This window comes from Hippocampus bargibanti, linkage group LG13, assembly GCF_051943395.1.
Source record: "Hippocampus bargibanti isolate YZ-2025 linkage group LG13, ASM5194339v1, whole genome shotgun sequence".
Lineage (NCBI taxonomy): Eukaryota > Metazoa > Chordata > Actinopteri > Syngnathiformes > Syngnathidae > Hippocampus > Hippocampus bargibanti.
Window position 1 is genome coordinate 20,070,175 of NC_142746.1, and position 27,550 is coordinate 20,097,724.

At 41.5% G+C, this 27,550-nt stretch overlaps 1 protein-coding gene across 2 annotated transcripts in view; it reads left to right on the top strand.

Moving 5' to 3' along the window:
- Positions 1 to 20,360, top strand: part of LOC148889666 (protocadherin-15-like) — a 239,531-nt gene extending 219,171 nt beyond the window's left edge. Inside the window, exons 30-40 of one of the 2 annotated variants that reach the window (XM_089011774.1) lie at positions 191 to 279; positions 1,608 to 1,784; positions 3,650 to 3,868; positions 5,316 to 5,324; positions 5,712 to 5,831; positions 13,656 to 13,677; positions 15,404 to 15,442; positions 15,596 to 15,669; positions 17,416 to 17,530; positions 17,665 to 19,754; positions 20,227 to 20,360. In XM_089011774.1, the coding sequence (XP_088867900.1) occupies positions 191 to 279; positions 1,608 to 1,784; positions 3,650 to 3,868; positions 5,316 to 5,324; positions 5,712 to 5,831; positions 13,656 to 13,677; positions 15,404 to 15,442; positions 15,596 to 15,669; positions 17,416 to 17,530; positions 17,665 to 19,731 (2,931 nt within the window). In that variant the 3' untranslated portion in view covers positions 19,732 to 19,754; positions 20,227 to 20,360. Of the gene's footprint in view, positions 1 to 190; positions 280 to 1,607; positions 1,785 to 3,649; positions 3,873 to 5,315; positions 5,325 to 5,711; positions 5,832 to 13,655; positions 13,678 to 15,403; positions 15,443 to 15,595; positions 15,670 to 17,415; positions 17,531 to 17,664; positions 19,755 to 20,226 lie in introns of those variants that run through there. The other variant, XM_089011773.1, reaches the window with a different exon arrangement.
- The last annotated feature ends 7,190 nt before the right edge of the window (positions 20,361 to 27,550 follow it).

Sequence of the window (27,550 nt, forward strand, 5' to 3'; positions counted from 1 at the left end):
TCTGATGTCAGTTAGGAAACAAAAAATGGTGTCGGTTGTCCTTTAAATATCCTTATAAGCACTTAGGTTGCTGTCAATTTTTCCCCATGTATCCCATCGTCTCTCAGATTTGGCAAGTGAGCAATTTGACGCCGCGTGATCTTCTCAATTTCTTCCTTCTGATCTTTCACCTCAACGGTGGTTCTTGCAGGTTTCTGTGGTCAACGCTTTGGACATGCAAGTCATCGTGTCCACCGTCCCGCCCACGTTGGTTGAAGAAAATCGACACCAACTCATAAGGTGAGAAGCAATTTTCCAGCCATTCGTTTTCCGTGTGCGCTAAAATGAACAATCACTCACTCATCATGGGATGGGAGAATCAAATTAAAACAAAACAAACGCCATTTATTTTCAATTTGAAATCATTGCAGTTTTGATTTTACGTAGATAACTTTCCCTGCGTGAAAGGGACGGCGAACACGTTCCGGTAGATGCATCATATCGCCACATCCGCCCTCTATCCAATCAGTATTTTATTTTCCAGAACATTTGCTCGCCCTCCAGTGTGACTCGCAGTTAATTGTTTTCCTTGTTTGAATAGACAGCGTCACCCCGCTGTAATAAAAAATAAATACAAATAACAACCAAACGAAAACAAATTGCACTTTCTTCATCGGATCCGCCCGCTAGGATGTGAAGCAGATTAGTTTTAAAGGAGACGCCTAATTCAGTTGATAAATTTGCCACTGAAAAAAATGATTTGTCATAACACCCGACTCGCCACAGTTGTGCTTTTGCCCGACTGCTGACATTGACGTTGGCTCGGCGGTGGTAAAAGCAACTCCCATCCTGGACTTCCTGCCCGAAAAGGATCATAAAATCACATTTATTTATTTATTTATTTATTTATTCATTCATTCATTCATTCATTCAGTCATTTATTTATTTATTTATTTATTTATTTATTTATTTATTTATTTATTTGTTTGTTTATTAGAAGTGTGTATGTATTTTTTCATTATCTGATTTTTATTTGTTTCTGTATTTATGTATTTATTTATCTATTGTCTATTTATTTATTTATTTATTTATGTATTTATTTATTTATTTGTAGTCTGTGTATATTTATTTTGATTATCAGATTTTTTTTGTTTTTTATTTATCTATTCTCTGATTATTTATTTATATATTTATTTATCGTCTGATTATTTATTCATTAGTTTTTTTCTGCTTATTTATTCGTTTGTTTATTTCTATAGATTTATCTATTGTCTGATATTTTTTTAATTATCTGATTATTTATTATATGTATTTGTTTATATACAGTAAAGTCTCGTTATATCGATATTCAAGGGAGTCCAAAAAAATATCGATATAACCGGGATTATCGATATATCCGACCCTGTTTGCATGTAATTTTCTCCGTGCGTGCATAGAAATAGTATCGATATAACCGGGACTATCGATATATCCGATATCGATATAACGAGACTTTACTGTATTTATATATCTATTTTCTGATTATTTATTTATTGACTAATTATTTATGTATTTATGTTTATTTATGCAGTCGTTCCTTCATTCATTCATTCATTCATTCATTTAAATGGCATTGTGGCAATTTCCAGTATCCTAGAGCGTCACGTCCAGGACCAGATCCCCGGCGCCAAGGTGATCGTGGAAGCCATCGGACCACGTCGCCACGGTGACGGCTTTGAGCTGGAGGACTACAGCAAGTCGGACCTGATGGTGTACGCCATCGACCCGCTTACTAACAGAGCTATTTCGCGACAGGAGCTTTTCAAGTAAGATGATTTTATTTTTTAATATTATTTTATTTTTTTTGCATTCTCATTCCAGTCTGCTCAGGTTGCTTGAGGCTTTTTCAGTACGCCGAGCTGCAGCTATTCATGAGTTCATTGTCGTTTTATGACTTCCCGACAGTCGCGGTTCAACAGCAGTGTTGGATTTCTCATTTATATTTATTGTTTTTATTCTACAAATTTTCATTTACAGAATAATGACTAGAAAAAAAGTATATACTTATTGGTTTTTCTTTTATTGTCCACTCTATGATTTGTCCTTGGTGAATACGTTTCAGCTGTTTGCTCAATAGCCCTCATAAGAAGTGCCGAAACAAGAATTATTTTTCTTTGCAGCTTTGCGACACTCACAAAATGATTCTCCTCACTGCTAATGACTTTACTATGCGTGATTTCATCCCCACACTCTTTTCGCACCAGAAAAATTGGTCCCATTATTTTCTTCCCTTTCACAACGACATATAACAAAGCCTGCAATTGTTTCAAGGGTGAAATACGTATATTCCAATTGTTTTCTTAGATTCAGTTGAGGGCCTGTTTTCGCGTTCCCAGCATATGACTGAGAAAACGTGACTTAATTGGTTCCCAGACAGAGTGTTTAAGGCGAAAAGTGTGTATCCCAAAAATTATTTTCCCATAGAACACCATTAAAATGAGAATAATCCGTTCCCAGGTCCCCATAAACCATGATTTTCTACTTTCTAATTTTCTAAGCCTTAAAGCTACACAAAATATACTCTATTTTATGTATAATAAATGTGCTATGGTATTATAATTAAAGAAATAAACTGTGCTGTATAATAAAGTCGTTTTATTTAGCTTTGTGATGGTCGTTTATAGCTTGATGGAATGGAGTGGCCGGTTTCCTCAGCATTAAACACTTGATGAGGAATGTAGCCTTCTTTCACCATCTTGAGGAATGATCCCTTGCTTTCTCAGCGATAATTTTACCTTGTTCCTCATCAATTGTGTTCTGTTTACCTGGGTTGATAGCTTTTTGCATCACGTGTACAGATGGCGTGTGCGGGTTATTTGTGGAGCCTGATTGATGGGAATTTTAACCTTGCAGTCTACACTCTGCCTTTCACTATCAAAGTGGAAACGAGTCCAAATGTCACTGTTTTCTATCCATTTGCTCACTCTCTGTCGTCTGCCTGTCTCTTTAATGTTTAAACCACCCCCTGTCACTGCTGCGTTTTTGACCAATCACGTGGCTTTAACCGACGACTGGAGGCGGGGAATAGACGACCAAAACAAGCCGGCTGCCATTTTCTTTTAGGAAAACGGGCTCATTCACGAACGACACATCACTCATTGTGGCAGCTCCGTGTGTATCCCGAAAAGTAGTTTGTATGCCAAGGTAAAATATTCATGAATTTAACGTTCGTAAACCGAAACGTTTGTAAGCCAAGGGGTTCGTAAACTGAGGTATCACTGTACATATAACTGAGCCTCCAATTGTTTCAAGGGCTTGAACATACCAGAAATATATTCCAATTGGTTTCCAAGATTCAGTTGAGGGCCTGTTTTCGCGTTCGCAGCATCTGTCTGAGAAAACGTGACAATTTATTTGTTTATTTTTGTCACCCGTTTTGCATTCTAGCATAGCATCACATTGAATCACATTTATAAGACATTTTTTTCTTCCTATCAGGGAAAAGCAGGTCCTTGCTTAACAGTAAGGACCGTCCGTGCCTGAATAATCCAGAACAGGTTATTCAGATCCAGTTTTATCTCAGCTAACAACCAAAAAGGGGGACTCCCACCTACAACATGCCGCTATTATTCTCCATATATGGTGCAAAAGGCTTTATTTATTTGCGACACCCGCTTGTGCTTCGATCTAGATTCCTCGACGGGAACGTGTTGGAAATCAACAAGGAGTTCCAACCTTTCCTGGGCGAAGGCGGCCGAATCCTAGAGATTCGCTCACCGGACATCGTGGCAAGCGTTAAGAAGGCCGCCCAAGCTGTGGGCTACACGGAGGGGGCTCTCCTCGCTCTGGCCATCATCATTATTCTCTGCTGCATCCCCGCCATCCTCATCGTCATGGTTACGTACAAGCAGTGAGTATAACACCCACCGGATTTCTGTTGGATCACAAAAAAAAAAAAAAAAAAAATGGGAACGGCATTCAGATCAAGCCCTTGTTGCTCTCTGGTTGTTTTTTTTTGTTTTTTTTTTTATTTTACATTATATATGCTGACTGCGCACTCTGCTGGCCTCCTCGACGCGATGGCGTTTTTTAGGAAAGCAAATTAATGACTGGTCATTTGTAACAAATATCTGCAGTCGGTTGTGACTGTCAAATTGTGTCGTCAGGGCACTTTATCATATGGCAGATACACATATAAATTCACCAAGAAATAATAGTATGCCTTTTTGGGTATGATTTCATGGAAGCCGGCTAGGTTTTAGAGTATTTATTGTTTAATAATAATAAAAAATAATAATAAAAACAATAATTAAAATAATAATAATAATAATAATAATACATTTTATTTCAACGGCCTTTCAAAGCACTCAAGGACACTTTACAGTCACAGACAAGCATATATACAATAATAAATAAAATATAAATAGAATACAATAAATCAAATACAATAATAAATATAAACAAGAGATAGAGATACACAGAAAATGCAATTTTAAATAGGTGGGTTTTGAGATGTGATTTTTTGAAAGGCGGTTATAAATGAAATGTATTATTATTATTATTATTATTATTATTATTATTATTTGAGGGTCGTTATGCTGATGAGGTGATACCGGTGGGAGTGGGGGTAATAGGCCAGTCGTTAGTCAGGAATGTAGGAACAATCACTGGGGCCACAGGGAGGGGTCCTCTGCCCCCCCAACCTGAGAGTAGGGACGTATCATCGCTGTGTCCGGCGCCACCATGTCTGGACATTAGGGATATATAAATAGGGCCGATACGACCAGTCAGACTTTAGTTCGCTGACGAAGCCTCTTGGATAGGAGGCGAAACGTCCGAAACCTTCACATTTGTACAGATGACGGCTGAAGAAACCTTCTCATCGATATTATTATTATTATTATTATTATTATTATTATTATTATTATTATTATTATTATTATTATTATTATTTGAAGGTGGGAAGAGAATCGATGTTACGAATGTTGGGAGGAAGTGAGTTCCAGAGTTTGGGGGCAGAGCAGCTGAAAGCTCTGTCCCGCTTCGCGCTAAGACAGGCAGGGGGGCTCACAGAGGTGGAAGGAGTAAGAGGATAACGAGAGGGAATAGAAATTTGAAGAAGGTCAGATAGGTAAGGGGGGCAAGGTTATGGCTAGCTTTAAATGTATAAAGAATAATTTTAAAGTTTAACCATTTGAAGGACAGCAGAATGTTGTCCATGCATAAAAACAAACGGTAGAAATGGGCACAGAATTGAATTTGAGCTAGATTATGTACAATATAAGGATAATGGCTAATGACTTTTATTTTGTCTCTCTCCCTGGCTTTCTCCTGTCCTTCCCAATATGCTCCGTCAGGTTCAAAGAGTAAGTAATTATTTCCATTCATGATTTTTAAAAGTTGTATTATTTTATTCTACAGCCGGAAAGATCAAGTAAGTGGTGCAGGTTTGTCATTCATTAGCTATTTAAATTGGATTTTATTGCCACGGTACACAGAACACACACTGTATGACACATGGCATATTAAAGTGTGCATATGGACGGATAAGCAGGTTAACGTTTCATTTATAACAAATAGTTTCTTTTCATGCTTGAAAGCTCATTAGTTTTAAAAGACGGAATCCAGTTCATGTCAGCTGAGCTTCGTGATTACGGTTAATACACACAGTCTTAATATGCTTTTGACATCTAATGTGTTTGCTCTGACAACGTTTATTTGTCTGCGGAACTGTCGATGCTTTCTTGAAATAGGCGACAGGCTGAGTGTGCCAAAACCGCCAGGATTCAAATGGCTTTGCCGCCGGGAGGCAAGGCAGCACCTACCAGCGCTGTGGGGGCCAATCTTTACGAAGAGCTCGGGGATAGCAGCATGTGAGTCACCCCAAACATTCTATTTTTAAACATCCTTTCCGGGTAGTTAATACAACCACACACATTCCTTCCCCAACTGGAATGTCACTCACTCAAAACAAAAATGAGACATTCCATTTTTACTCTTTCTTTCAAAACTATTGAGAGTGATGCCTCAATTTGTCAGCCTCACCGATAATTATTTACTTTGTGTTGGAAAAGACGGACTTCGTCGATTTTTTTATTGGGTGTTTCCAGACATCTCGTAGTTTAGCGGTCAACCCATAATCTGTCACTCTATCTATCTTTGAGCTGGCTATCTATTAGCTAGCTGGCTAGCTATTAGCTATCTGGCTTTCTAACTGGCTATCTATTAGCTATCTAACTGGCTATTTGCCAGCTAGCTAACTCCCTAGCTGAGTTCTTCCAGGTTTAGTGAACGCTGGCGCATGTGGCTGCCGCTGCTCACCCACAGAAAAAACGGATCGGATGACTGTAAAGTGACCTTGAGAGTTTTGAGAGGCACTTATAAATTAAATATATTATTATTATTATTATTATTATTATTATTATTATTAGTAGTAGTAGTAGTAGTAGTAGTAGTAGTAATAGTATTATCTGTCTGTGTGTCTGTCTCTGTAGCTAGCTAGCGATTTGATTAGCGATTTGGCTAGCGATTTAGCTCGCGATTTAGCTTACGATTTAGCTCGCGATTTAGCTAACTAGCATGCTATGACCTAGAGTACTAGACTTCTAGCTAAATATTTTTCAAACATGAGCTAGCTATATCTAGCTAGGTATTTGAAACGCATAATATACAAGCGCAAACTGCAATAATAGTCAGATCAACAGTGTCAATCAAACACTGAGCATTATTATTTCTTGAAATACTTGAGTTATGACTTGTGAAAAACAGCTGTTGCCGCACTATATGTATGTGGGCTGACCTGATATTGTATTTTCTGAGGGTAAAATGTTCGCAAAGTACAGTAAGCCGTAAAATGCTATTTTTTCTGTTACAAGGGTTTGTTTTCAAGTTACTCCGATGATCTGCTAGTCAGTTGATTCGCAACATTTTGGTTGGTTTTACTCGACAGATTAGGAAGTAAATGTTTGGACATCTGTAGTCCCCGTTGCGTGCAGGCTTGCTCGTGGCATATATGTCCATTGTTCAGACACAGAACGTGAAAAAGCCTTCTGCTGCACGCCTCCACTTTTCAAAGTGACGTACTAAGCACTGCATACTGTCAACTGTCACCAGTCGTCCTGAGGCGACATCGCCTTTGTGTTACCTCATGCGGCTCCAAACATTGCGTGTATTGAAACCCACATCCAGTTTCTACCGTGTTCATCTTACCATCTGTCTGTGTTTTCTGTCCTTGCCATCATGTCTTTCCACCCCCTGTCTCTATGGATTCAGACTGCAGTAAGTAATCTCCACATCAAAAATTCACCAAACCTATCACAGGAGCCTCGATTCCCCTTGTAGCTAATAGCTTTCAGGTATGCTTTTGATTAGCATGACCTTTTTGTAACGTGGACCTGAAGGGAAAGCGTTTCATCCCGCGTATCCAAAGGATTGTCCTCAAGCCTCCGCTTCATCTCGTCCTCTCCTCACATCTCGGAGTGTATTGAGCAATGACAGAGCATTCCTTCCAGGATAGAATGATGCAGCGTTTGCAGCAGATCCTCAAATGTTGCATATGGCCTACGACGGGTGGCAATTCTTGATACATTAGTGGTCCCCATGAGAAATAATGCAAGGAGAGAGGAGTGTCAATTTAAATAAGCGATACATGTACTGTATACTGTATCTCACAATTGCCCCCTGACAAATTTTGCAATGTGGCCAATTAATTTGACGCAATTTCACTGTATTCTTTTCCTTTGGTAATTTCAATAGATTATACTTTTAGTTATAGTCAAATAGTCATAAACCTGGAATCAAACAGTAGCTTTTTTCCTAGTCCCTTTCGTCACAGCCTTTCCCTTCCTGAGAACATCCCTGTCAATGGTTTTCAAATCTTTGCTTTTTTTCCTTCCTCTTTTGCACCACCCTCTCTGGACCAGGGCTAAAAAGTCTGTCATTGAGGAAGCCGACCACCAAAGGCTTCTTAGTACCTTTGCCTGTCGCGCCCTTGCAGCCCACAGCAACGGAGCGCTACGTGTCAACCTTCCCAAGTCGGAAAGCAACGTGACCTTCCTTTCCGACCACAACCCGCTCACCACCCACAACCCCGTGTACAATGACAACGGTCAACTGGGCAGCCCTGACATCTTCTCGGGAAGGAAACGCCCTCCCAAAAATGGCTTCTCCTTTTCGGCTCCGTATTCTGACTGGTCAGGGTGCGCCTGGACGATGCCAGCTCGTATTCACGCGGAGGCCAACGAGGCACCTCGGAGGCAAGCGCTCATGGACCCGTCCAACTGGGAACTGCAGATCCTCCAAGATGCCATGAGACGCGGGCAACAAACGGACGGCTCCGGCCTTGGCGTGCTGAGCGGGAGCTTCGAAACCAAAATGTCCGTTCGCGAACAAGCCAGGCAGTTTGAGCAGCAGGCCCTCCTGCAAAACAGCCTAGGCTCACCCTCCCCAATACTTGTCAGGGACCAAGACGACACTCATGTGCTGGAGGTGTCCTCGGAGGCCCTCCTGTCAATCATGGACTACCCTACATCCTTCGGCAGGGATGTCCCCCCAAGTATCGTCGTCACCCAGGGAGACGAGTCCTGGCCCCTGCCTGACCAGAGATCGCCTCCACCCGTCCTCAGGAAGTTAAGCTCCTGCATCCCCAATTACGTGACGGGGCAGCCATGTCAGATCCACGTGGAGATCATACCCGATCCACCTGAAAACCCGCCTCCTCCTGTCCCGGAGCGTCCACCATCACCGCCCTCGCCCTCCAACTCCTCGAGCCCTGATCCACCTTCCTTTCCACCCTCACCCCCTGATGTTCATAAATCTAGCAGTAGCAACCGGGCCTCCCCCATTAACGTTAAGTCTCAGTTCTCTCCTCCTCAAACTCACAAAGAGTTTGTCCCACCACCTCCGCCGCCTCTCCCTCCCCCGCCATCACCTTCCATCGACCAGATCCGCCCGGCCCTTCAGTTCGTCCCGACATCTTTGCCCCCCGTGTCCTCGCTTCGACCCGTTGCGGATCGCAAGCTCCAATCCCCCGTCATCTCAACGCGGGCAGAGACCGGTAAGCGTGAACTGAAAGGGATCCTTAAAAACCTCCAGAATCTCGCCGACATTGAGAGATCTGTTGCCAACTTGTACAGCCAAGTCGACAAGAATTGCAAGGTGCCCAAGTTGTACAAGAAACCGCAAGTGACTGAGGAATCAGAGGGTGCTGACAAACTGCATGAGGCTGAGCTCAGCAATGAGCAAAGCGAGCCAAAGCCCGACACTCGCAGCTCTGCGGTCCAAATCTGCTCAAGCGTGAACGATGCTGAAAGGGAAGAAAGCAAACCAAACGTGGCGGCCGAGCGTCACTGCCCGGACGTTGCCGAGCTCAGCGAACCGTCTTCGTCTCAAACCACAGTCTTCTGACTTGTTTTCTCTTTGTCTGTCTCTCTCGTCTTTCTTCATACTCATGTTGTTTTGGAACTTTTTACATCTCCGCTCTTTTGTCTCTTTGTTTTTCATGTTCTCTGTTTATCGCTTTATGAATTTTGCACAACTGGTAGTTTGGCATCTAGTCGACATTTTTGAATGTGTAGGTTTCTGACAGAGACACAGAGCTTTTATTTTACTTTTGTTTTTAAACATCTCGATGTTGCTGTTGAAAGCCGCCAACTGCCAAAGAGAGTGTACTCAGCTTTGCCAGATTGATTTGTACTTTTTATAGGCCTGCATTGCTCCATAAAAGTTTATAACATTTGTCTTCTGTCAAATTGCAGTTTTTGATTAACGGCTGTAGTCGGGTGGACACTCGTTGCATTTTATTTTCTGTGACCTTGAAACTTTAACTTCTGAGTGCAGTTGACCAATCAGAAGAATGGTCTATGTACATGGATGAATGGATCGATGGATTGATAGATCGCTGGATAACTAGATCGATGGGTAGCTAGATCGATGGGGAGCTAGATCGATGAATAGATAGCTAGATCGATGGATGGATGGATGGATGGATGGATGGATGGATGGATGGATGGATGGATCGATCGATCGATCGATCGATGGGTGGATGGATACATAGATCGATGGGTGGATGGATGGATGCATCGATGGAAAGATAGATCAATGGATAGATAGATGGATAGATAGCTAGAATCGTTAAAGACAAGCGCCGGATAATTATCATGATGACAGATCCAAACGCAGTTCAAAACTGAAATTAGCCAGAAGGAAATCTATTTTATTCCACTTCTTCAAAAGATCCAGGAATTACCCATAACTCAAGCATTTCCCCAAAGGCGCCCGCATTTCTAGGATATGAGCTTGTAAATATTCAAGACGCGCAAATGCTATCCCCGGTAAGTAATTCAAAGTACGCGCAATCCGTTGCTCTATATGTTCATGTCCAATAATAATCACAGTGTCCGCTGCATGTCTCTGATGTCATCTTGCCTGTAATGGGAGGTCGTAAATATGGAAAGGGTAATATGTGGCCGCATACGGGACAATTCTATTTTGTACCGAGCGAAGCTGTCGCTCAACGACTAGCGTTGTGGCTGCAGAGTCAATCACGTTGGCCGATTCCCCTCGACGAGCTGATCTCGAACGAGGAGACCCCTGCAGTCTCCTGTCAATTCACATGTCTACAGAGATCCACCCAGCTTGATAAAGTAGTCACTCTGATGTTGTGCAGCACACTTGAAAAGGCTAATTACAGGACCAATCAATCTCTCTGTGGAGAGTCAGCGTTGCTGCCCGTCGGACTGTCAAGTACAGTTACCGACAATTACCCCCCTAGGCTGCCCCCCTCTTGCTCTCATTCACCCACCATGTGTTCCATTTATTTGCTTCCTTCTTCCCACACAGATAGTACCTTCCAATCCTCGACTAGCTTCTTGTTAATCTCGAGATGATCGCTTACCTTTTCACTCCGTTGCCTGCAGCAACATGATTGGGGGGAGAAGGGGAAAAGGAGGAATTGCGAAGGGGGAGGTCTTTCATTTCCGACAGTACAAAGTCGGAAGTCAATGCTAACTGCTGTTTTGATGCCGTAGCTGTTTCGCTCGAGTCAATAACAGGGGTGATGACCCAGTGAAAAAGCTAGACTCAAGAAATGCTAATTTCTAGCTACCTTTGACAACATCGGAATGATATCGGAATTCGAGTCTGTTGTCACTACTGGTGCCGTCAGAGCTGATGGGCGGAGAGCTTAGTCAGATGATAGATAAATGTTGCCTGATGGAATTGGAGTTGCTCAAGGTAAAGTGCTGACGTTTTTATTTGACTTTATCTTATTTGGTTTCTTTATTGGATTTTTATTTTGAAATCTTGCAAATTATTTCAGAGCTGTGGTCAAGTGGCTTTACAGCCCACAGGGGAGCGACAATATTGTACAGTATTTTACTGCAAATTCCCTCATTGTGGGACGAATAAAGGTTTTCTGATTTCTGATTTATATTATATATAAAAATATGTTATTTATTTTTTTATGTATTTTTAATTGCCGCATAATACAAAACAGCTTCCCAAATAAATAAATCTGCAGCTCGGTGTAGATCCAGTGTGCTTGCTCTTGCCATTATGCGCTTATCACTAGCGGCTAGTTTTACTATGATTGGCTATTCACTGGCCATTCATGTGACTAGCCAATCATAGTTTGTGATAACTGACGTTTACAGCGCCCGATAGCAGGCCTTGGCTTGCCAACTCAAACTCTTATTGGTTAAAGCAACAGTTTTATCGACCTTTATTTTTATGCTTCAGGGCCTGCAGAATCGATTGTGAAGGCGTACAAGCAGATTTCTGATCCTGGTAACAAATGATGGCTTAAATGTGATTGGTTAGATGCTTAAAAACAAAAACACACATCTGGAAGCAGCCCAACAAGGGAAAAGCAATGAAAGGAAGCTGAAAAATTTGGAATTATCGAATAAGAATTCTTTGACGAAATATAATTCACATCAGACTGTGATTCAGATATTTTTAGGCCAGCAGAGAAGGCCTTGCGGGCTCTGACGGCCCGCCACTGCTTGATACCATATTTATTTATTTATGTATTTATTTATTTATTTATTGTTTATTGTTTATTTATTTAAGAATAATAATAATAATAATAATAATAATAATAATAATAATAATACATTTGATTTATAAGCACCTTTCAAAACTCTCAAGGTCACTTTACAGTCACAGGATAAAGTTTTTCTGTGGGAGACCAGCGGCAGCCACATGCGCCAGCGATCACTCAACCCGGAAATAACTTGATAGATAGAAAGCTAGCTATCTAGCTAATGAATAGTTAGCTAGCTAAATAATAGCTAGCTAATAAATAGCTAGCACTCAACCCCTAAGTAACTCAGATAGAAAGCTAGCTAGCTAGCTAGCTCATGGATATCAAATAAATAGCTAATAGATAGCCAGCTAGACAGCTTACAGCCAGTTAGCTACATTGCTAATAGCTAGATAGCTAATGGATAGCAAATAAATAGTTAATATATCGCCAGATAGCCAACAGCTAGCTAGCTTACAGCCAGCCAGCTAATGAATAGCTAATAAATTGCTACTAGATAGTCAGATAGCCAACAGCTAGCCAGCTAACAGCCAGCCAGCTAGAAATCCAACAGCTATCCATCTAGATAGCTAATAGCTAGCCAGCTTGGACACTTTAGTCATTTTAAGGGAGTGCCAAATACTTTTTTACGTTCTTGGTGTAAAAAAAATTAAGAACCATTTTTCTTACGGCGTATTCATAGTATCGGTAGCTGGTATCGGCAAACTCCACCAGACATCCACTGCTCTCAAATAAAGGGCGGTATCAGCCTGATCGGATATCTGGTATCGGCATATGCCCGCCCCCAAATCATGTCAAGCATTAGAGCTTCTCATCGGCTTGGTCAAGTATCGAAGAAGAGCCAAGAAGTCATCCATCAAAGCCCACTTTTCATGTCCCGCGCAAATACCGCCCCTAGCATAGACTTTACAGCTCCCCAGACACCCCCCCCCCCCCAACCATCCCTGCGATCAGGTCATATATCGGCATGCCGGTGAAGTCGTTATTGGTGATGTGACAAGTTGGCGTTTGTGCTCCTGGAAGCTTTCGCAAAGCCCATTCGGTTTTTTCCTATTGACTTATAATGAGCACTCTGTAGATGCATTGTTGCTCGCAGCAGAGCCCTCGTGATGGATTTCAAGATTTACAGGCTTCGTTTTAGTCAAAACGCCAAAAGCGCCATTGCCGCCTGTCGAAAACGATGTGGCACAATATGTGCACCGCGATAACCAAGGACACTTTTATTAACTTTGTTTGAGTTATCATCCCTCCCGGAATTGCCGCGTTCGTTTAATATCTGCCTGGAGATTATCTAGGAATAGCTGCGTCAGCATTTTTTTGTGTTTTTTTAAATGAATTCTAATCTACCATCTATATTTGATATGTGCATTCATTGTTGCAATTTTTTTCCTGCTCATCTTTGAATAAGAGATAAAGACGGGAAGGGAAGGGAAGGGAGTGGTTAAATGGGCCCGGGGCATCTTTCCCAAAATATCGCAACGTTGTAACTGCATATTTGAAAACATAGTGACAATTTCGTCACCGGTCAGCAGAACTGAGATGCGCCATAAATGTAGACCAAACATTTCATTTTATGGTAAATGTCAATTTCAGTCCAAGTCATTATTTGTCCAATCCCACCCCCTTCCACCTCTGTTTTTTTTCCGGCACAAAGGAGGCGAGGATACGGGAGACAGGTAAGTAAGTACGTGCATGTTATGATGTGGGGCCCTTTTTCCATTCTATCATTCTTATCTGCGCCTCCTATAATGGGAAAATGTTGAACAAGCAAGCACAAGAGCAGTTTCTGAAAATGGAACATCTTCAACACATCTCGAAACTGTCCAAAAAAACTACAATAAAATTAAAAAAAATTATATATATACACAGTAAAGTCTCGTTATATCGATATTCAAGGGAGTCCGAAAAAATATCGATATAACCGGGACTATCGATATATCCGACCCTGTTTGCATGTAATTTTCTCCGTGCGTGCATAGAAATAGTATCGATATAACCGGGACTATCGATATATCCGATATCGATATAACGAGACTTTACTGTATATATATATATATATATATATATATATATATATATATATATATATATATATATATATATTACATTGATACATCAGTTTACGAACTTGGTTCCCAGAAAGTGTGTGTAAGGCGAAAAGTTCATCTGCCAAACATTTATTTCTCATTAGAAACCATAAAAAAGAGAATAATCCATTCCCAGGTCCCCATAAAACATAATTTTCTACTAAATAAGCCTTAAAACTACACAAAATATACCTTATTTTACGTATAATAAATGTGCTATGTTATGATCATGAAAGAAATAAACTGTACTGTATAATAAAGTCGTTTTATTGACCTTTGTGATGGTTGTTGATGGAATGGAGTGGCCTGTTTCCTCAGCATTAAACACTTGATGAGGAACGTAGCTATTGGGGCAATTCGCTATATGAACATCTTTTTGCATCGTTTTGTTTTTCTTGGACTTCCTGACACGTCATATCCTGCCCGCCTTTACATGATGTCATATCCTATACGTCACATCCTGTCCGTCTTTTATAACGGCTTTCCCAACACGTCTATCTTGCTCTCTTTGTCCCTCCTCAACCGACCTCACAATGTCTGTATCATATAATGACTATATAATAAAGGTGTTTTATTTACCTTTATGATAGTCGTTGATGTAGTTGCCTCTTGATAATATCCGAGTAAAGTTGCCATGCTTTCTCGGCGATAATACCCTCACACACTGTCCCCTGCTAGCTGCTTTTCGTTAATCCAAATCAACAAAAGTTTTTCAACCTCTTCTATTACCTGAGACTGTTGATGAGACAACACAGAAACACCCATAGCCACTTGTAGCAATGATCGATTTTGCATACTGCTACTGGGACGCTAAGTGGTTTGGTGTTCATCTGCCGAAAACTATTTCGTATGGCAAGATTATATTCTCGTGAATTAATGTTCGTAAGGTGAAAAGTTCGTGAGCTAAAGCGTTTGTAAGTTGAGGTATCTCTGTATTTTTTAATACCTTTTCAGGGTCAGAGGTCTTATCAGGTTGTCGGGTTACAGAGTGCATGAAAAGGATTGAATCTAAAATGAAAGTTCAAGTAATCAATTTCTTATTGGACTATGACAGCAACAACAAAAATGATTTTAATCCCCCCCCCCTACTCCCCCAAAAAAGTGTGCTTCTGATTTCACATTTTCCCATTATCAATTTACACACTGTCTAATTCTCCGATATTCCATTCCAAGTCATTCACAATGATCATTTTCCTCGCCAATTGCCTGCAGACGTGACTAAAAGTACTCAAATTCTTTTAAACCCTGTTTGTGTCTCTCCTGGCGATCGTCTTTGTCTTCTTCTTCTTCTTCTTCCTGCACTAATCACTGGCAGCATCCGCAACTGCTGAGACCATCTCTGCTGAGACCAGAGGTTAGATATGCTGCCCCTTCCCCCTCCCCGCCCACTATTCACTTGCCCCGTTTTTACTCAAGTCTTGAGCCACGTGCGTCTTGTCCGCTGATGCTTTTCCTCGTATTCATGAATTTCTTTCTCCCTTTCTCTCTCTGTGTGTCTCAAATGCAGGAACTCTCCATGGAGTCCGGCATCGACCCCGGCCAAGACTACTACGCGCAAGACTACTATAATTATGATCAAGGGTGAGCATACAGATGTCTTTTTCGCAAAATGGAACTCACCTCTTCTGGGCTTATTCTAAACAAATGAAGCAGGTGCGCGGCCATTACGTCATGAATATAAAAAATAAAATAAAAACATTGCAGAAGTAACCTTGAAAATAAGTACAGAGTGTGTCGTGTAGATTCGGTCAGGGGAGGGAAATGACTTGCAAATTGGTCAGGGAACATTTTTTAAGCATAAAAACAATCAAGTGTTGCTTTGTTTCGATTTCTTGTACTTGTCAATCTCACAATTTTCCATCTTAAAAACTTTCATATCTATACCGGCATAATTTTTACTGTCATACAAATGCAAAACGTTAGCATTCATTTTCTGTTCTGCAAGTCCTCTTGCATGGGTGTTTGGTCCAAACTGTGCAATTTTAAGACTATTTGGTGACAAAAATGGATCACTGACATAATAAATGAATTATTAATAATAATAATAAAAATAAAAATAATAATGATTATTTATTTATTTATTTTTACATTAATACTGTAAATGTATTTATGATCAATGTATTGATACATTTTGTGTATTTACATTGATAAATGTATTTAAATGAATATATAAGTAAATAAATATGTATTTTTATTTTTTTTATTAATTTATTTTGTCAGCAATCCACTTTTGTGGCCAAATGTTCTTCAAATGTATTTATTTACTTATTTATTTGCATTGATAAGTGTATTAAAATAAATGAATAAGTAAATAGATGAATAAATAAATACATAAATAAATACATTGTATTATTATTGTTCAATAAATACATAAATAAATACATAAAAATAAAGACATGAATAAATGAACACATGAACGAATGAATGAATAAATGAATAAATAAATAAATAAATAAATAAATAAATAAATAAATAAATAAATAAATAGAAAAACTGATACAGGTACATAGATACATAATACAGAAATAAATATATAAATATATAAATACATACATAAATACATAAATACATAAATAAATAAATACATAAATACATAAATAAATACATACATACATAAATGCATAAATAAATACATAAACAAATACATGAATACATACATACATAAATACATTAATAAATCGTCGCCTCTGTGACTACAGTGATTCCGCATTCATTCAGACCGCATTCCTTTGGAAACCGGATCAATTATGCTTACACGAGTTTGGCTCATGAAAAGACGATGTTGACTTTCTGATTCGGGAGCGTTTCAAGTTGCCAATTACACCTCCCGCATGGCATGAAATGGTGAGAACAAGCGACCGCAATTGTAACAGCTGCTGGGGAAATGTTAGCAGGTGACTACTTCGACATGAGGGGGCGGGGACTCCAATTGGATCCTTTTCACGCCGTTGAAAGAAACTACTGACGCCTTGACGGGCAATTTGCTTTGGCTAATGAGTGTGATCATCAGTGAGACGTGATACTTTTTTATCTGTATTTATTTGCGAGGTGTACCACAGGGCGAGGCTTCACTCTTAATTATCCGACAGTCCATGTCCTTGCAGTCACCGCACCACATTTTCATCTTTGAGTATTTTAATTGGCTCTTGGGAATTATTTTTGTTTTGCCGGCATATAAGTTTGCCACTTGAGCACGTTTGCATTCTAGTGGTTCATTTGATTGCTGTTACAACTCTGAGCAAATGCGTTTCAGCCCTTCCAATAAATAATTGGGCCGATACGCAAAATGACATGCGCTTCCTGTGTTGTTTAAATCTGTTTCGAAAGGTATGATCTCCCTCAGTATGGCAGTCGGAGGAGGTTGATCGCGCCAATGTATGATGAATATGGGGAGGCCATTATGGAAGATGATCGTTATTACTACAGTCCCCGTGGCCCTGAGGTACTCCGCCTTTTGCCATCATCCAAATGTCAAGCATCGCTTTCCTAAAGTGCGCACAGTTTATGATTGAACGAGCTCCGTGGCGGCGGTATCATCGGTACCAAAGGATGATGAATTGAATATCGCTGTCGTAGGGGCGAGGCAGAGGAAGGGGCCGCGGCAGCGGCCCTAGGGGCCGAGGTCCACCAAGGAGGGTTGCGTTTAGGGATGAGGAAGCAATCGAGCCGGCTGAACCAGAAGCTGACGCGGAGCCGTCCACTGCTGCCAAGAAGCTGAAGTCTGTCATCAAACTCAGCAAACTTCTGGCAGCCAGCAAGAAAGCAACGCAGGCGTCTGTTGCTGCTGGCCCGTCTCCATGGAAGAAAGCCAAAATGTTCAAGATGTTTGGCGTCAGGAAAAAAGATAAGGATTACGCCAAGCTGATGTCAGCCCGCCGAATTGACAGTCTGGAGAGTCTGAGTGATGGGCAAACACCCGGTGGACCCATCGACAGAAAGTCGGGCGCTCGCAGCCATCTTGGTCAAGTTTTGAAGAAAATCAACATTGGTATGAAGTTGCAGGCACGCAGAAGGTCGCACGGGAGCGCAAGCGTTACTGGCAGCGAGAGGGATGAGGAGGCTTCACAAGTGACGAGCGAAGAGGAGAAGAAATCAAAAGTGTCCATTAGTGTGACGGAAAGTGAGCCAGAGGCGGGAACAAGCGGGAGCACCAAGGACAAAACCTCAGATGAGGAGTCCTCAGAGAAAACCAGCGTGGACACAGAGTACCTGAAAGTGGATTTAGATCGGGACGACGCCAACGAAAGCACCGTGGACTCAGAAGAAGAGCCCGACGGAGACCCTGGGGATTCCGATGGCGAAAGCACCTCTGAAGGGGAAGAAACTGAAAATAAATCAATTCCTGAGAAAGAATCCGTTACTGAGAAAGAGTCGGGATCCGAAAAAGAAACTGAATCTGAGAAGCCGTCAGGGACAGAGAAAGAGTCTGAAACAGAGAAGGACTCTGGTTCAGAGCAAGAGTCAGAAACAGAGAGATACTCTGAGTCCGAATCCACCAAAGCATCTGATTCGGAGAAAGGAACAGGGACGACAACAGAGAAGGGGTCAGGATCAGAATCGGATGAGGAGTCGGACGAGAAAGAGACGAGCAGTAGCGCTAAAGACAACAGCTCCACTGTCCGCTCAACCATTGGATCATCGGCAACTGAGGCTAGCAAGGAGAGTAGTGACACTGGCAGTGGCAGTCGACGGGGTAGTAGCAGTAGTAGTGTGAGCGGAAGCACCACTGAAAGCAGGAGTCAGAGCGGCAGCAGGACTCATAGCGGTCGTGGAAGTCTCACAAGTCAAAGTTCAAGCACCCGCAAATCTGGCTCTTTATCAGGTTCAACTGTGAGGTCATCGCAAAAGACCGAAACGTCAGCGAGCACATTAATATCTGAGAAGTCCAGCGAGGAGTTGAGCGAAGCCGAATCTGGAACAGGAACAGTCAGCGAGGCAGAGTCGGGGTCAGCCAGTGAAGGGTCTTTTTCTAAAGGGTCCGGACACAGTAAAATATCTGGTTCAGACTCCGTCAGTGGGTCGTGCAAAGGCAGTCAGGTGATTGAGGACAATTCTTTGAGCAGTAAGAGAAGTTCCTCAGTTACCGGGTCCACCGGCAGTGGCAGTCCGCACTCCCGAAGGTCTATCCTGACACACAGGACGGAAACCACAATCACAGAGGAGAGCGAGGAAGAAGTATCAGCATCGGAGTCCGCCGTAGAAAGCATAAAGTCCGCCGCAGAAAGCAAAGAGTCCACCGCAGAAAGCAAAGAGTCCGCCGCAGAAAGCAAAGAGTCCGCCGCAGAAAGCAAAGAGTCCACCGCAGAAAGCAAAGAGTCCACCGCAGAAAGCAAAGAGTCCGCCGCAGAAAGCAAAGAGTCCGCCGGTGACGTGAGCGAAAAATCCTCATCCGAAAAGTCCAGTGTGGCCGACCCCGTGCCATCCACCTCTTACACCAGCACCCCATACCTTTATCCATCCGACATCAGGAGCATCAGCGGCACTTCTGAAGAGACTTACGGAGGATTGTCGGCAATTACCGAGGTCGATGAAGACGCCATCTCCACGGAGAAATCTGCTTCGGAGGCCAGTAAAGACACCGGAGAAAGTGAGGCGACGTCAGATTCCGATTCCGAGTCGGAGAGGGACCTCACGGCCTTCTAGAAAAACACGATTGTCATTGTCAAGTAAGAGAGCATTGGCGATCTCTGCATGGGAGTGAACACTCGTGTGCTTTCGTCTTCTCCAAGTTCCACTGAAGCTCACTTCTTCTGCTTTGCCTCTAGACTGTTACTAAAAAAGTTCTTTCCCATCTTCTGAGTTTGCTTTGACAATTCTCTCTTGGGTCTATATCACTGGTTCTTAATCTTGTTGGAGGCACCGAACCCCACCAGTTTCATATGCTCATTCATCGAACCCTTCTTCCAATGACTGTTACTTCTAACTGCAGACTAGACTAAGGGGTGGACCTCTATGGCGGAGGATCCAACAAACCCCTGAGACCGACTCACCGAACCCCTAGGGTTTGATTGAACCCAGGTTAAGAACCACTGGTCTATATGATTGTGTGAAGGTCGACCGTCGTCCTCTTCTTTGTTGTGGTATTCTGCAACAATACCATGTACTGGTACCAACCGATTTCCATGCTCTTTTTCTCAGCTGGGGAGAAAGAAACGAACAATGACGGCAGTCGATCGAGAAACCGAGTCCACCTCCACAGGAGAGGAGAGCTCCAGCGAGACGCAGAGGTGCCGAGCGCCCGGCAGCCACGGCAACGTCAACGGGAACATCTACCTTGCTCAGAACGGCACGATTGTTCGAACCCGACGGACGCCCCACGCTAACAACCTCAAGGTGGGTTCCCAGTTTAAAAAACTGGACAAGCTAGGGGTGACTCACGAAGAGCCGTCGCCCATTGTGAGTGTTGAGGGCCTCGATGGCATCGCGGACGACGGGGCTGGGACGTGCGTCGTCCCGCCCGATACGGACGTCGGTCTTAACGCCTCTTGCGGCTCGCTGGGCTCTGGCCTGAACGCACTGAAAAGTTCCGGTTCAAAAAGCAGTCTGGGAAGATCCTCGCTCAGCAGGAATAGCGGCGACGAGGAACTGGAGACTTCGGTGGACATTCGCAAGGCCAGCAGGGAGACGCTGCCGGCCCACAGCGATCACGCCATATCGGATGAGGAGGACTTGTGGATGGGACCTTGGAATAACCTGCACATACCAATGACCAAACTCTGACTCATCTGGCCTGAACGTGAACTTGCCTTTAAAGGACAACCGACACCATTTTTTTGTTTCCTAACTGACATCAGAAAAACGTTTTATAGCATCTAAAATATCCAAAACACACAGGCTTATATTTTTAGTCAAATGCAAAACGCCAATAAAAATGAGTTAAAGTGTCCCAAAACTGCCACATAACGAGCTCGGAACTGGGGAGATTTAGAAAGTCCCGCCCCTTTGTTCGTGACATCACTATTGGTCACACACTGCTTTGCCCCAGAAACAGAACAATGGCTTCAGAGAGTTCAGATTCTGAGAAGATGCTTTCTTGTTACTCATCCAATTATGAATATGATTCAAATAGTTCTGAAGAGGAAAGCATAAATGTTTGCAATCGATTAAAGAAGTCCTTCCGTATCAATTCCAGCCATCTGGACTCCAATGTAGCGCCCAGAAAATGCACAAGATGGCGCACAAGCTCCATTGAAAATGGGCTGATTTGTCTGCTGGGAATTTTTGTAAATTTACACCTTCTTTATGCGTGTTACCGTAATTGGCTGCGACACACAACGATTCACCATTGCGTTATTTATGTAGTTTTCCTTTCGCCATCAACACAATGTTTTCTGACCAAACAAAGTACCCAAAATGCATTGTGTGTCGCTTTCATGGTCAGGGGCGTTCCAGACGTGACGTTATGTCAGGCATCGTCATCAACTCGAAAACAAGACTTCCTGAATATTCAGCGAGAGTCTTAAAATGTACGTAAAATATAGCGATATGCAGTGGAATCTTTGTAAAATATGCTCAGTAGAAGTCATTTGAAGTGATTTTACAAATTATGGACGCAACTTGTCCGGAGGTGTCGGTTGTTCTTTAATGTGTGATTTTAATTGTTTTTGTTTTATTGGCTTGGAGTTTCACAAATAACTGTGTGCCTCGACTGTAAAATCCCTTAAGTTCCTTTTGTTTTTAATTTGTATTGACCAGTCAACAAACGAGCCGCATTCGATCCACCCTTTTTTATTTTGGACACTTCAATGCCTGCAGATCGATTTTCATTGAGCGATGCCTTGTTTTTTTGTTTTGATTTGTTTTTTGTTTTTTTTTGGTCACATCAATCACCTACTGTGAAATTCTTCAAATTCCTTTTGTTTTTAATTATTATATATTATAATTATATTGACGAATCAACAAACGAACCGCACTCGATCCACCATTTTTATTTTGTACGCTATGATGCCTGCAGATCGATTTTCATTAAGCGATCAAATTTTTGTTCTTTTGGTCACATCAATCACCGACTGTAAAAATCTTCAAATTCCTTTAGTTTTTAATTTATATTGACGAATCAACAAACGAACCACTGTCGATCGCCCATTTTCATCTTTGTCACAGTTTGCAAGGTGGTGATGGCGGTTGTGGATCCTAAAATAAGCAGGCCGGAGGGAGCAGCAGGTTGTATTTGACATATTGTATTAAAATAAAGTCAGCAGGAACAAAATCTAAAACATCAAAATCATCTGAACAGAAAAATACAAAGTATCAAAGAAAACCAAGAGTCAAAGTCTGCCAAGATGAAACAAACTTGACAGGGTGCAGAAAACACATGCACAGCATACAATGCATACACAATGCACTGCAAAATGCAATGACCCGACCCCGAATGGTTGTGCCGGGAGTTCTTTTGACTGCCACTGATTAGAATGACCAACACCTGTGCAGCTGCAGGCAGGGCCGACAGCGCTACCCGTTGGTCGCCAACCAGATCATGACAATTTTGTACACTACGATGCCTGCAGATTAATATTCATGGCTTATTTTTTGGTCACATCAATCACCGACTGTAAAATTCTTTAAATTCCTTTTGTTTTTAATTAATTTTGACGAGTTAACAAACGAGCCGCACTCGATCCACCATTTTTATTTTGTACACTACGATGCCTGCAGATTGATTCTCATTGAGCGATCGCTTGTTTTTCACATCAATCATCGGTAAAGATCTTTTACTCTACAAAGTTTATGATAAGCAAATTATAAATGCAGGTCTACGATGAGACCATGCTTATTTCCGAGAATTATTTTAGAGGGCGCTCATGAAGATTTATTAAAAAAATAATATTTGAAAAAAAAAAGATCTATATATCTACAAAATTATTTTCAAGATTTTTGTATTGGGATAACGATGGAAGCTACATGACGATCTGTGTTGTTTTTTTGTGAGTTTCCAATGAGTGACAGATGGTGTTTTTTGGGGTGGGGGGGTTTAATGATGGGATAGATTTCCAACTCATCAGGAACTTCATCAAGAATGCAAGCGGGTCAAAAAAAAAGGACTTTGGTGCTTTTGAAGTGACATGTGACATGCCTTGGATTAATTTCACTACTTTCACACCCCTCGGAAAAACCGTGGGTTACACTATGGGTGGATGCAAGTGTGTCTTTGTGACAACGGGTGGAATGCTTGGAGTGTGTTTACTCCCCCCCCCCCACCTCCATTCCTTCCCACCATGCGACTTCTTAAATTGCACAATTGAGGAAAAGTTGAATAAAAGGTTGCACATCGGCTAAAATATCAGCCTGCATGTTTTGTGTATTTAAGATGCTATAAAACGTTTTTATGATGTTAGTTAGGACACAAAAAAACAGTGTCGGTTGTCCTTTAAGTAAGTTGTCTGTCATCCGGCACCCAGAAGAAAAAAAAACAAACAAACAATGGATCTCTCCGGTAGATTCCTGTTGATTTATTCCACATGTGTAGGATGACATTAGCCTTTTTCATTCGGCAGTCAATCATAACCAAAAGCTCTGCCAGTCAAATCGACGGGGGGGGGGGGCGTTTTGAAGGTTGGCTGTTCAGAGAGTAGCAGTGAGACGAGCGCCAATGTGGAGTTGCTTCAAAAGAACGCGCTTGCAAATAGGTCAGGATCGGAACCTCGTTCAACGCCAACGTCGGCGCAGCGTGTCTTCAAATTTGCCAATTTTGGGCTTTTTTTAGGGAAAAAGCCAGAAAGTGAGGCGTTAAAAAACTCATTTTTGTTCCAGGTGAATAAAAATGTAACATATCCGGAAATAAAAACGGTTGATTCCACGATTGTAGTGTAAATTAAACTATTTATTAGCTAGCTGTTAGCTAGCGAGCTAGCTAGCGAGCTACCTAACTATTTATTAGCTAGCTATTGACGAGCTAGCTAACTATTTATTAGCTAGCTATTATCTAGCTAGCTAACTATTAGCTCGCGATTAGCTAGCTAGCTAACTACTTGTTAGCTAGCTATTAGCTAGCTAGCTAGCTTTCTAACTATCAACTTACTTCCGGGTTGAGTGATCGTTGAGTGAACATTCATCAATTGTTAGTGCAACGAAGGTTTTGCTCACAATCAGAATCAATCATCTTTATTGGCCAATTAAATTAAACTATTTTTAATTAAACTATTTATTAGCTAGAAGTTAGCTATCTAGCTCGCTCGCTAGCTAACTATTTATTAGCTAGCTATTATCTAGCTAGCTAACTATTTATTAGCTAGCTATTATCTAGCTAGCTAATAGCTAACTATTTATTAGTTATCTATTATCTAGCTAGCTAACTATTTATTAGCTAGCTATTATCTAGCTAGCTAATAGCTAACTATTTATTAGTTATCTATTAGCTAGCTAACTATTAGTTATCTATTAGCTAGCTAGCTAACTATTTATTAGCTAGCTATTAGCCAGCGAGCTAGCTATTTATTAGCTAGCTATTATTTAGCTAGCTAACTATTCATTAGCTAGATAGCTAGCTTTCTATCTATCAAGTTATTTCCGGGTTGAGTGATCGCTGGCGCATGTGGCTGCCGCTGCTCACCCACAGAAAAAAAAACTTATCCTGTGTCTGTAAAGTGACCTTGAGAGTTTTGAAAGGTGCTTATAAATCAAATGTATTATTATTATTATTATTATTATCCTGTGTTATTTGGGCTTTGAAGTTGAAAATGCTTTTACCATATTTCACTTATTTATTTACATGTTTGAAGTTTCAAATTTGCCACAGATTTTAGCAATCATCGTCGAAGCTGACATGTTTCATTTGCTTTCATGGACCATATAATATGACGTGGTGGTCCAGATGAGGCCCCCGGGCCTCAGCTTTGACACCGGTGTGCTTTAACTAATCCAAAATTGTTTTATTTTTGCTTCTGCAGTGTTCAATTTTTTATTTTTTTGGTTGAATTTGTCATCACCGGTGAAGGAAAAGAAATGCTACTGGCTCTCAACAGTCGATACTATTAGCATTCGTGGTAGAGACTACTACTCAATTTCACATTTCTGGTCAATTTGGAGTCGTCAATTAACATAGAGAGAGCGATTATGTAAATATCCTCCAGAAAGGCTTGAATCCCAAAACACACACAGAAAAAAACCGCTAACCACACGCTTCACCGAGCCACTCTCAGCCCACAACTTTATTTTTGTCCCTACCAATTGGATTAAAACGATCCTCCAGGGCTCCGTCTCAGATTCATACACCCCCCCCCCCATCCCCCGATTATGTCTCTTACTGGATTAAATGACGGGCATAAAAACCAACACGTCTCGATGCTAATGTACTTTTGCAAAAAGAACCTTGAATCCCATGTTCCCACAAAAAAAGAAACAAACAAGATTAACGTCTGGGTTGTATTTGTTGTCTCAAAATGGGATTTTGACAAACCCAAGGGTACAGAAAAAAAAATCACATTACATTGAAAAGTGCTCAAAGGTTAACAAAACACACGTGAAATTTGGAAAGCGGCTCTTGTCCACATTTACACTTCGAAATCGAGCGCGTTGACCCGATTTTAGGATCCGATTCACCCATTTGGGACTGCAATTAACATGTTAGCGATCGCTAACCAAACACTGTGGTCGAAAACGCTAGCTAGCAAGCTTTCTATCTATTTGAGTTACTTCTGGATTGAGTGATAATTAGCTAACGCTTAGCTAGCTAGCTTTGTAACTATTTGAGTTACTTCTTGAGTTACTACTTGAGTTACTTATGGGTTGTCCAGGTTTAGCTAACTCCTAGCTAGCTTTCTATCTATTAAAGTTACTTCCGGGGTGAGTGATTATTAGCTAACTCTGAGCTAGCTAGCTAGCTTTCTATATATTTGAGTTACTTCCGGGTTGAGTGATTATTAGCTAACTCTTAGCTAGCTAGCTAGCTTTCTATCTATTTGAGTCACTTCCGGGTTGAGTGATTATTAGCTAACGCTTAGCTAGCTAGCTTTGTAACTATTTGAGTTACTTCTGGGTTGTCCGGGTTTAGTGATTATTAGCTAACTTTTAGCTAGCTTTCTATCTATTAAAGTTACTTCCGGGGTGAGTGATTATTAGCTAACTCTGAGCTAGCTCGCTAGCTTTCTATATATTTGAGTTACTTCCGGGTTGAGTGATTATTAGCAAACTCTGAGCTAGCTTTCTATCTATTAAAGTTACTTCCGGGGTGAGTATTATTAGCTAACTCTTAGCTAGCTAGCTTTCTATCTATTTGAGTTACTTCCGGGTTGAGTGAACGCTGGCGCGTGTGGCTGCCGCTGCTCACCCACAGAAAAACTGATTCTGTTACTGTAAAGTGACGTTGAGAGTTTTGAACGGGGGTCTCAATATTTATGCTAAAAAAATGACTGTCGGCGTTAGCATCTTGGCCCAATTTCAAAGATGCCGCTAGCATCGTGCGGTGTAACTTTTTTTTCGGGGGGTGGGGGGGGGGGGGTTTGAAATGGATCCCATCTCATGTCAAAATATTGAGTGGCGTTCCTTCTCCGCTTTGAACTATTCCCATCAGCCCTTGCAGCGTCTTTTTTTTGGGGGGGGGAGTGGGGAGGGGGTCCAGGCTCGGTCTGTTATTAGCAACAGAGCCGCACTTCTGAGGATGCGGCATTCCCGCGCGAGAAACACGCTCGCCATCTGCCGTAAACTCACTTTATGTAAGGGCTCGCTTGTTATTTTCATTAACATGCTCAAGCTTTTATTTTGAAGGTAAACACACTGAATGTTTTTTGTGCTCTGGAGCGTCAACGAGGGACACCCGGGGATGCTGTCGTCATGTCGTGAGTATTCTCCGTGCTCATTTTTCATTCATTCTGGATTTTGACAGGCACAAAAATATGACTTCATAAATGCAACCTGTATGCATATATTCTTGATCATTAGCCAAGAGCTTAATTTGGCGATATGATTGTATTATACTGCCCCCCCCCCCTCCACCTCATTGAATTACTCATGGCAGATAAATGCTACTTCATATCATTATATCATAACTTGGTGTTGGTTTGACTCCCTGGTGCTTTCTACTATCTTTGTGACTGCTTTATTTTTCTATATTATTTTCCTATATAGGATAGCTGTCCATGTTAAGCGCTTTGTTACAGTTTCAGCTGTTATTAAAGCGCTATATAAATCAATATATATTGTATTGATGTAGTTGTTTGGTTGGCTCGCTATCTATCTGGCTAGCTATTGGCTGGCTATCTGGCTAGATATTAGCTATCTGGCTAGCTAGTAGCTGTTTAGCTAGCTAGCTATTTGAGTCAGGAAACACATTAGCTATCTAGCTATCTATTAGCGAGATGGATAGCTATTAGCTATCTAGCTAGCTTTATATCTATGAGTTATTCCGGGTTGAGTGAACGCTGGCGCGTGTGGCTGCCGCTGCTCACCCACATAAAAAAAACTCTCCTGTGACTGTAAAGAGAGTTTTGAAAGGCGATTATAAATTAAATGTATTATTATTATTATT